General features: G+C 42.6%; 1 protein-coding gene across 1 annotated transcript; it reads right to left on the reverse strand.

Annotated features, from left to right (window-relative positions):
• Positions 1-1,664: 1,664 nt before the first annotated feature.
• On the reverse strand, positions 1,665-5,804 carry LOC136783999 (uncharacterized). The gene is made up of 6 exons (XM_066744454.1): positions 5,648-5,804; positions 5,311-5,475; positions 4,993-5,253; positions 2,675-4,849; positions 1,783-2,567; positions 1,665-1,700 (listed from the first exon to the last, which is right to left on the reverse strand). Exons 1-6 carry the CDS (start codon positions 5,802-5,804, stop codon positions 1,665-1,667), a joined length of 3,579 nt encoding a protein of 1,192 aa, XP_066600551.1.
• Between the last annotated feature and the right edge of the window lie 5,874 nt (positions 5,805-11,678).

Here is an 11,678-nt window from a genome sequence, read left to right on the forward strand (position 1 = left end):
CCATAGCCCCCTTATAAGTACTCCCTGACCCCAAGTGAGTTATACTAGCCCATTTATATGTACTCTCTGACCCCAAGTGAGTTACAATTTCACCTTTATAAGTACTCGCTGACCCCAAGTGAGTTATCCTAGCCCCTTTATATGTACTCTCTGACCTCAAGTGCGTTACCCTAGTCTCATAGTAGTACTCCCTGACCCCAAGTGAGTTATCCTAGCCCCTTTATAAGTACTCCCTGACCCCAAGTGAGTTATCCTAGCCCCTTTATATGTACTCTCTGACCTCAAGTGTGTTATCCTAGCCCCTTTATAAGTACTCTCTGACCCCAAGTGAGTTACCCTAGTCCCATATTAGTACTCCCTGACCCCAAGTGGGTTACCATAGCCCCTTTATAAGTACTCCCTGACCACAAGTGAGTTATCCTAGCCCCTTTATATGTACTGACTGACCGCAAGTGAGTTACCCTAGGCCAAAGAAGTACTCCCTGACCCCAAGTGAGTTACCATAGCCCCCTTATAAGTACTCCCTGACCCCAAGTGAGTTATCCTAGCCCCTTATATGTACTCTCTGACCGCAAGTGAGTTATTCAAACCCCCTTATAAGTACTCCCAGACCTCAAGTGAGTTATCTTAGCCCTTTTATAAGTACTCTCTGGCCCCAAGTGAGTTACCCTAGTCCCATAGTAGTACTCCCTGACCCCAAATGGGTTACCATAGCCCCTTTATAAGTACTCCCTGACCCCAAGTGAGTTATCCTAGCCCCTTTATATGTACTTTCTGACCTCAAGTGAGTTACCCTAGTCCCATAGAAGTTCTCCCTGACCCCAAGTGAGTTACCATATCAACTTTATAAGTACTCCCTGACCACAAGTGAGTTATCCTAGCCCCTTTATATGTACTCTCTGACCGCTAGTGAGTTCTCCTAGCCCCTTGATATGTACTCCCTGACCCCAAGTGAGTAACCCTAGTCCCATATAAGAACCACCTGTCCCTAAGTGAGTACCCTAGTTCCAAATAAGTACTCCCTGACCCCAAGTGAGTTACCCTAGCCCCTATATAAGTACTCCCTGACCCCAAGTGAGTTATCCTAGCCCCTTTATATGTACTCCCTGACCACAAGTGAGTTATCCTAGCCCCTTTATATGTACTCTCTGACCGCAAGTGCGTTACCCTATTCCCATTGTAGTACTCCCTGACCCCAAGTGAGTTATACTAGCCCCTTTATATGTACTCTCTGACGGCAAGTGAGTTACCCTAGGCCAATATGAACGGATCAAGCGAGCCCGCCGAAGGCGGGCGAAGCTTGATCGCGATTATGCAGAGGGTCTCGTTCGAAAGATCACTTGGTAGTACCGCTAGAGTACGCAGATGTCGCCCCAACTTTCAGCGTCTATAATTTTTTGACTCCACGCCCAATGGCTTGGCCACTCCTGTTCCTGCCTGCGCTCGTCATATTTTAGAGTTTTGGTGCTGAATTTTACATTCTTTTCTGGGTGGGAAAAAAAATTAAATGTGAGGTTTTTTTTTTTTTTTTTATATATGGGTGGGAGTGATCTTTCGAACGAGACCCTCTGCATAATCGCGATCAAGCTTCGCCAGCCTTCGGCGGGCTCGCTTGATCCGTTCATTATGCTTCGTGTCTCGTTCTCCGATCACTTGGTAGATGTTTAGAGTTTGTTTCCATACATCAGTTTTGTAAGAGTCTGCATGAACATGTTTATTGATTACCCAATTTTTAATACAGCCTTAAAACTATTAATCTTATGATTCTCTTCTTAGAACTACCGCTTCTGCAAACGTATTATCGTCGCTTACAATTGGTCTGTTATAAAATCTGTTAAAAACATTTGATCTTTCCGACCATCCTGCTAAACGTTTTATCACACTAATATCGATTCCTTTTTTCAAGGCACTCGATGTGACTGCATGTCGCAAGCTATGTGGAGCAAATTCTCTGCCTATCCCACATTTCCCCAGAAAGGCTCTTATCCATCTACTTATCGTGTCTTTGGACGCTTTTCTATATGGTTTTTTGGTTGTGATAAACAAACTGTCACATTGCTCACGCAAATCCTTTGTGACTTCTAAATATCTATTTAGAGTATTAACTATACATAGCTCGGGCTTTCCAGTAAATTTTGGCAAAATTAACAAAGGTTGGAAAGCTCCGCGTTTGGAATTTTTTACCTTCTGGGGAATCTCTATTTCATATCCTCTAGTTGTTTCAATAATATTACTAATTAGAATAAACGAAAGTGTTTGTTTTCTGTGGGCTGTGACTAATGCAAACAGCATGATTAGTTTATCAGTTAACTCTGGAAGACTCAATCTCTCCAAAGGGTATAATTTTTCTAATGCTAAAAGAATAGGATCGAGATCATAAATTCTATCATATCTGGGCTTTGCCGGTTTATTATTGTAGATGCCTTTCAGTAATCTACTTATTATATGGTTTTTGCCTACTTTATCGCCTAAAATTAGAGATAAGGCTGCTCTACAAGTATTAATTGTACCAAAGGACGCCCCGTTTGAGTATCTATCACACAGCCAGGAAATTACACTGTTAATTTCTGGGTTATACATATCATAGTTATAATCTTTACAATAATTCGCCCAATCCACAAGCGGTTTCGAGTATTGTTTCAAAGTAGTTTCCGAAATCGATTGAATTACTAACTTAATGGTTCTGTCTTCAAGTCCTTCCCTTTTATAAGCATTCCAGATAATAGTCCGGCCATTAATCGCAGTTTGGATGCTAGTGGATGTTGTATCGTCCTGCATGGAGACAATAATAAATTATTATCTGGTTGAAAAAAGATAGGCTCTCCCACTATCATGGTACTCCATAGTGGATACCAGGGTTGTGAGGGCCAAACTGGTGCAATTAATATACCTTCTGCTTGGTCATTTTTGATTTTTTGTAAACATTTTAAAATTAGCGCCATTGGCGGAAACGCAAAGAATTTCCACGCACTCCAGTCAATCGTAAAAGCGTCTATGCAATATGCTTCCGATTCTGGATGCCATGAGCAATACCGATCACATTTTCTATTCAAACTAGATGCAAATAAATCTATTTCAACCTTCCCGAACTTGTCAGTAATTTTATCGAACGCCCAGTTAGCTAATTCCCATTCCGTATCTACATTATTTGCTCGGGATGCAGTGTCTGCTTCCACATTGTCTTTAGATGCAATATAAGAAGCGAAAACCCATAGATTTCTTACTTCGCAGAATTGCCAAATTTGTCTAGTTATTTTGTTTAATATTGGGTATTGAATGCCTCCCATTCGGTTTATATACGATATTGCAGTTGTGTTGTCAATTCGTAATAATAATTCGCAATGACGTTTGATACTCGCAAAGTTTTTCAAACCAATGAATGCTGCCAGTAATTCTAGGTAATTAATGTGATTCAATTTTTCATCATCATTCCATAAGCCAAAAGCGACTTCCCCGTTACTAGCAATGCCCCAACCTAAGGACGATGCATCAGAAAATATCTCTAGTTCAAATCTGTTTGAACGAATTTTATTTTTACTAAATAGGATTTTATTCTCCCACCAGTCTAAATCAACAGAGAGGGACCGTGGTATTACCATTTTTGCTGAATAATTTAAATAGTTTTTCAATAATTTAAGGTATTTTAACCGTTCCAGGCTTTTCGTATACAGCCATCCATATTGTATGGCCGGACAAGCAGCTATTATACATCCGACTAGGCTTGCAAACTCTCTAATAGAACATACCTGTTTACTTCTCAAATTTCTTATTAATTTAACAATTTGATGTCTTTTTGTCTCTGGTAATTCAATGGTCATCTCTGATGAAGTTAAAACCATGCCTAGAAACTGGCAGCTATTTTTTGGAATTAGACTACTTTTTTCCCTGTTGACAATAAAGCCTAAGGACTCTAGTACACCTATAGTTAAAACCAATTTTTTCAAACAATCATCGTAAGTATTTCCGAAAATCAACCAGTCATCCAAGTAAACTACTGATGATAAACCCTTATTCCTTAAGAAATTAACTACTGGTTTCATAATCTTAGTATATAACCAGGGAGCTACGTTTAGCCCAAAAGGAATACAATTCCATTCATATCTGTTTCCTCTCCATTCAAAACATACGTATTTACGACTGCTTTTGTGCAGTGGAATCAGAAAATATGCGTCTTTTAAATCTATAGATCCTAAGAAACAATCTTTAAAAACTAATTTAGTCGCCGTTCTAAAATCCTCCATTTTAAAATGTTCTGTGGGAATAAACTTATTCAAGTTTTTCAAGTTTAAGATAAACCTCATTTTTCCATTAGCTTTTGGTGCTAGAAAATACGTTGAGACAAATTGATTTTTTGTTTTGGGTACTTTTGTAATGGCACCTAAGGTTAACAAATTTGCTATAGCTTCTTTTAAAAATTGTTCGTCATTTTTATTTAGACAGTTTCGGCTTGGAATTTTCCTTTGGACTGGGATAGTATTAAAGTGAATTTTATACCCACTTAGACATTGTAAAATGAAGGAATCATTTGTTAATTTAGACCAAGCGTTTACAAATCTTCCTAATCTTCCTGCAATGTAACGTACTGTCTCTATTTCTTGGTATTGGGTACTGCAGGTGTGCTCTGCTGTGTTTGGTTGCTCTGTGAACGGTTCGACTGATGAGAACTCCCTTGGTTCCCGTACTGGCCGAAGTTTCTGTGGAAGTTGCGTTTCATGCCTGCCTTGCCTCGGCCTCGAGCCGGCGGGCCTCGCCAGTTTAAAGATGTTGATGCTTGAAATGCTGGTTTCTTTTCTACTACTGGCTGTTTTATTGATAATCCCAACTTCTCTACTGCTTTGGCCGATTTTATCTTTTGCGATAAGTCAGCGCCAAATAAAAATTCTCCATGTTGTGTTTTTTCTAGAATTTTTTTAGCATTTTTGTCTACACATGGATAAATAAATGTTTTTCTTGCTTTTATTAGTTGATTATATAGTTCGCATAATAACTTGCCTGCATCGCTAAGTTTCGTCAATAATTCCTTAGTGTCGATTTCTTGTGTCGACCCATTAAAGATCATGTTTATTCCAGAACCCAATGCAACTAGACTGGCCCCACATAGATCTAAATCTGCTGAAAAGAATTTGTCTCTTTTCATAGTGGCCTCCTTGATACTTGCCTCAATTTCGAGGTTAAGCTTGGGTGTCTGGAAAGGACAATTCCCGGATCTCGGGTACTTATCCAGCAGTGCTGTTTTCTTTTCACGCTTTAAACCTTCCGATAATATTTTCCGTCAAGCGTTAACTAACTTGGGATGTAATATTAACAAACTGTCTTTGTCAGAATCTTCTTCTTCACTTAAGATTTGTAATGTTTCACTGTCCAGCTCCACGAACTCATCTGCGAGTTCGTCTGAATTTTCAATAATTTCAGTGCTTTTATTTTCCTTGTTTCCTTCGTCATCGCTCGACACGTTATTGTCGCCATCTTGCGATTCTAAAAGAACAATATATCTAGGTTAGGGATCATCTTATTAGATGTCTTTTCATAACACTAGTATCATTTATACGGTATGCCTCACCTCTCGTGTGAGTTCACCGTTAGTACGTGCGATATGTCTTACCTCTCGTGTAAGCTCATCGCCATTTTGTATAAGTACTTTACCTACCTTCGTCACTTGCATCATATAGCATATTAACTAACTCTTCTTCGCCTTGGTTGGATTCATCTTTCTTTAATTTTTTGTCGATGTGTCCCTGAATCTCCTTTAGTGTTGCTTTCAAACTTTTCAATGAGGGTGAATGTTCTCTCTTTTTCTTCCCCATAGTAGATAACCTCAATTCCCACTTGCTGAATCGTGGCTCACGCTTTGCGCACAAAAAGCGTTATAACGAGCGCAGGCAGGAACAGGAGTGGCCAAGCCATTGGGCGTGGAGTCAAAAAATTATAGACGCTGAAAGTTGTGGCGACATCTGCGTACTCTAGCGGTACTACCAAGTGATCGGAGAACGAGACACGAAGCATAATAAGTACTCCCTGACACCAAGTGAGTTACCATAGCCCCCTTATAAGTACTCCCTGACCCCAAGTGAGTTATCCTAGCCCCTTATATGTACTCTCTGACCGCAAGTGAGTTATTCAAACCCCTTTATAAGTACTCCCAGACCTCAAGTGAGTTATCTTAGCCCTTTTATAAGTACTCTCTGGCCCCAAGTGAGTTACCCTAGTCCCATAGTAGTACTCCCTGACACCAAGTGAGTTATCCTACCCCCTTTATAAGTACTCCCTGACCCCAAGTGAGTTATCCTAGCCCATTTATAAGTACTCTCTGACCCTAAGTGAGTTACCCTAGTTCCATATTAGTACTCCCTGACCCCAAGTGTGTTACAATAGCCCCTTTATAAGTACTCCCTGACCACAAGTGAGTTATCCTAGCCCCTTTATATGTACTCTCTGGCCCCAAGTGAGTTACCCTAGTCCCATAGTAGTACTCCCTGACCCCAAGTGAGTTATCCTGGCCCCTTTATAAGTACTCCCTGACCCCAAGTGAGTTATCCTAGCCCCTTTATATGTACTCTCTGACCTCAAGTGAGTTATCCTAGCCCCTTTATAAGTACTCTCTGACCCCAAGTGAGTTACCCTAGTCCCATATTAGTACTCCCTGAACCCAAGTGGGTTACCATAGCCCCTTTATAAGTACTCCCTGACCACAAGTGAGTTATCCTAGCCCCTTTATATGTACTGTCTGACCGCAAGTGAGTTACCATAGCCCCCTTATAAGTACTCCCTGACCCAAAGTGAGTTATCCTAGCCCCTTATATGTACTCTCTGACCGCAAGTGAGTTATTCAAACCCCTTTATAAGTACTCCCAGACCTCAAGTGAGTTATCTTAGCCCTTTTATAAGTACTCTCTGGCCCCAAGTGAGTTACCCTAGTCCCATAGTAGTACTCCCTGACCCCAAGTGAGTTATCCTAGCCCCTTTATAAGTACTCCCTGACCCCAAGTGAGTTATCCTAGCCCCTTTATATGTACTCTCTGACCTCAAGTGAGTTATCCTAGCCCCTTTATAAGTACTCTCTGACCCCAAGTGAGTTACCCTAGTCCCATATTAGTACTCCCTGACCCCAAGTGGGTTACCATAGCCCCTTTATAAGTACTCCCTGACCACAAGTGAGTTATCCTAGCCCCTTTATATGTACTGTCTGACCGCAAGTGAGTTACCCTAGGCCAATAGAAGTACTCCCTGACCCCAAGTGAGTTACCATAGCCCCCTTATAAGTACTCCCTGACCCCAAGTGAGTTATCCTAGCCCCTTATATGTACTCTCTGACCGCAAGTGAGTTATTCAAACCCCTTTATAAGTACTCCCAGACCTCAAGTGAGTTATCTTAGCCCTTTTATAAGTACTCTCTGGCCCCAAGTGAGTTACCCTAGTCCCATAGTAGTACTCCCTGACCCCAAGTGGGTTACCATAGCCCCTTTATAAGTACTCCCTGACCCCAAGTGAGTTATCCTAGCCCCTTTATATGTACTTTCTGACCTCAAGTGAGTTACCCTAGTCCCATAGAAGTTCTCCCTGACCCCAAGTGAGTTACCATATCAACTTTATAAGTACTCCCTGACCCCAAGTGAGTTATCCTAGCCCCTTTATATGTACTTTCTGACCTCAAGTGAGTTACCCTAGTCCCATAGAAGTTCTCCCTGACCCCAAGTGAGTTACCATATCAACTTTATAAGTACTCCCTGACCCCAAGTGAGTTATCCTAGCCCCTTTATATGTACTCTCTGACCTCAAGTGAGTTATCCTAGCCCCTTTATAAGTACTCTCTGACCCCAAGTGAGTTACCCTAGTCCCATATTAGTACTCCCTGACCCCAAGTGGGTTACCATAGCCCCTTTATAAGTACTCCCTGACCACAAGTGAGTTATCCTAGCCCCTTTATATGTACTCTCTGACCGCAAGTGAGTTACCCTAGGCCAATATAAGTACTCCCTGACACCAAGTGAGTTACCATAGCCCCCTTATAAGTACTCCCTAACCCAAGTGAGTTATACTAGCCCATTTATATGTACTCTCTGACCCCAAGTGAGTTACAATTTCACCTTTATAAGTACTCGCTGACCCCAAGTGAGTTATCCTAGCCCCTTTATATGTACTCCCTGACTCCAAGAGAGTTACCCTAGTCCCATATAAGTACTCCCTGACCCCAATTGTGTTACCCTAGTCTCATATAAGTACTCCCTGAACCCAAGTGTGTTACCTTAGCCCCTTTATAAGTACTCCCTGACCCCAAGTGAGTTATACTAGCCCCTTTATATGTACTCTCTGACGGCAAGTGAGTTACCCTAGGCCAATATAAGTACTCCCTGACACCAAGTGAGTTACCATAGCCCCTTTATAAGTACTCCTTAACCCCGAGTGAGTTATCCTATCCCCCTTATATGTACTCCCTGACCCCAAGTGAGTTATCCTATCCCCTTTACATGCACTCTCTGACAGCAAGTGAGTTATTCAACCCCTTTATAAGTACTCCCTGACCCCAAGTGAGTTATCCTAGCCCCTTTATATGTACTCCCTGACCCCAATGGAGTTATCCTAGCCCCTTTATATGTACTCTCTGACCGCAAGTGAATTATCCTAGCCGCTTTATATGTACTCCCAGACCCCAAGTGAGTTACCCTAGTCTCTTATAAGTACTCCCTTACTCGAAGAGAGTTACCCTAGCCCTTTAATAAGTACACCCTGGCCCCAAGTGAGTTAACCTGGTCCCATATAAGTACTCCCTGACCCCAAGTGAGTTATACTATCACCTTTATATGTACTCTCTGACGGCAAGTGAGTTACCCTAGGCCAATATAAGTACTCCCTGACACCAAGTGAGTTACCATAGCCCCTTTATAAGTACTCCTTAACCCCGAGTGAGTTATCCTATCCCCCTTATATGTACTCCCTGACCCCAAGTGAGTTATCCTATCCCCTTTACATGCACTCTCTGACCGCAAGTGAGTTATTCAACCCCTTTATAAGTACTCCCTGACCCCAAGTGAGTTATCCTATCCCCTTTATATGTACTCTCTGACCGCAAGTGAGTTATCCTAGCCGCTTTATATGTACTCCCAGACCACAAGTGAGTTACCCTAGTCCCTTATAAGTACTCCCTGACCACAAGAGAGTTACCCTAGACCTTTAATAAGTACACCCTGGCCCCAAGAGAGTTACCCTGGTCCCATATAAGTACTCCCTGACCCCAAGTGAGTTACCATATCACCTTTATATTTACTCTCTGACCGCAAGTGCGTTACCCTAGCCCCATATTAGTACTCCCTGACCCCAAGTGAGTTATCTTAGCACCTTTATAAGTACTCCCTGACCCCAAGTGAGTTACAATTTCACCTTTATAAGTACTCGCTGACCCCAAGTGAGTTATCCTAGCCCCTTTATATGTACTCTCTGACCGCAAGTGCGTTACCCTAGTCCCATAGTAGTACTCCCTGACCCCAAGTGAGTTATCCTAGCCGCTTTATAAGTACTCCCTGACCCCAAGTGAGTTATCCTAGCCCCTTTATATGTACTCTCTGACCTCAAGTGAGTTATCCTAGCCCCTTTATAAGTACTCTCTGACCCCAAGTGAGTTACCCTAGTCCCATAGTAGTACTCCCTGACCCCAAGTGGGTTACCATAGCCCCTTTAAAAGTACTCCCTGACCCCAAGTGAGTTATCCTAGCCCCTTTGTATGTACTCTCTGACCCCAAGTGAGTTATCCTAGCCGCTTTACATGTACTCCCAGACCCCAAGTGAGTTACCCTAGTCCCTTATAAGTACTCCCTGACCCCAAGAGAGTTACCATATCACCTTTATAAGTACTCCCTGACCACAAGTGAGTTATCCTAGACCCTTTATATGTAGTCTCTGACCCCAAGTGATTTACAATATCACCTTTATAAGTACTCCCTGACCACAAGTGAGTTATCCTATCCCCTTTATATGTACTCTCTGACCGCAAGTGCGTTACCCTAGTCCCATAGTAGTACTCCCTGACCCGAAGTGAGTTATACTAGCACCTTTATATGTACTCTCTGACGGCAAGTGAGTTACCCTAGGCCAATATATGTACTCCCTGACCCCAAGTGAATTACCATAGCCCCCTTATAAGTACTCCCTGACCCCAAGTGAGTTATCCTAGCCCATTTATATGTACTCCCTGACCCCAAGTGAGTTATCCTAGCCCATTTATATGTACTCCCTGACCCCAAGTGAGTTATACTAGCCCCTTTATATGTACTCTCTGACGGCAAGTGAGTTACCCTAGGCCAATATAAGTACTTCCTGACCCCAAGTGTGTTACCTTAGTCACATAAATGTACTCCGTGACACCAAGTGAGTTATCCTAGTCCCATCGAAGTACTCCCTGACCCCAAGTGAGTTACCCTAGCCCCTATATAAGTACTCCCTGACCCCTAAGTGAGTTATCCTAGCCCCTTTATATGTACTCTCTGACCGCTAGTGAGTTACCCTAGCCCCTTTGTAAGTACTCCCTGACCCCAAGTGAGTTATCTTAGCACCTTTATAAGTACTCCCTGACCCCAAGTGAGTTATCCAAGCCTCTTTATATGTACTCTCTGACCTCAAGTGAGTTATTCTACCCCCTTTATAAGTACTCTCTGACCCCAGGTGAGTTACCCTAGTCCCATAGTAGTACTCCCTGACCCCAAGTGGGTTACCGTAGCCCCTTTATAAGTACTCCCTGACCCCAAGTGAGTTATCCTAGCCCCTTTATATGTACTCTCTGACCGCAAGTGAGTTATCCTAGCCGCTTTACATGTACTCCCAGTCCCCAAGTGAGTTACCCTAGTCCCTTATAAGTACTCCCTGACCCCAAGAGAGTTACCATATCACCTTTATAAGTACTCCCTGACCACAAGTGAGTTATTCTAGCCCCTTTATATGTACTCTATGACCCCAAGTGATTTACAATATCACCTTTATAAGTACTCCCTGACCCCAAGTGAATTATCCTAGCCCCTTTATATGTACACTCTGACCTCAAGTGAGTTACCCTAGTCCCATAGAAGTACTCCCTGACCCCAAGTAAGTTATCCTAGCCCCTACATAAGTACTCCCTGACCCCAAGTGAGTTATCCTAGCCCCTTTATATGTACTCTCTGACCGCAAGTGAGTTATACTAGCCCCTTTATAAGTACTCCCTGATCCCAAGTGTGTTACCCTAGTTTCATATATGTATTCCCTGAACACAAGTGAGTTACCCTAGTCCCATAGAGGTACTCCCTATCCCCAAGTGAGTTATCCTAGTCACATCGAAGTACTCCCTGACCCCAAGTGAGTAACCTTAGTCCCATATAAGAACTCCCTGTCCCTAAGTGAGTACCCTAGTCCCAAATAAGTACTCCCTGACCCCAAGTGAGTTACCCTTGCCCCTATATATGGACTCTCTGACCGCAAGTGAGTTATCCTAGCCCCTATTATATGTAGTTCCCTGACCCCAAGTGAGTTATCCTAGCCCATTTATATGTACTCTCTGACCGCAAGTGAGTTACCCTAGCCCCTTTACAAGTACTCCCTGACCCCAAGTGAGTTATCCTAGCCCCTTTATATGTACTCTCTGACCGCAAGTGAGTTATCCTAGCCCCTTTATATGTACTCCCTGACCCCAATGGAGTTATCCTAGCCCCTTTATA

The sequence above is a fragment of the Prorops nasuta genome, unplaced genomic scaffold (assembly GCF_024137725.1).
Source record: "Prorops nasuta isolate Cenicafe-Biocafe unplaced genomic scaffold, Cenicafe_Pnas_1.2 PNAS00039, whole genome shotgun sequence".
Classification (NCBI taxonomy): Eukaryota; Metazoa; Arthropoda; class Insecta; order Hymenoptera; family Bethylidae; genus Prorops; species Prorops nasuta.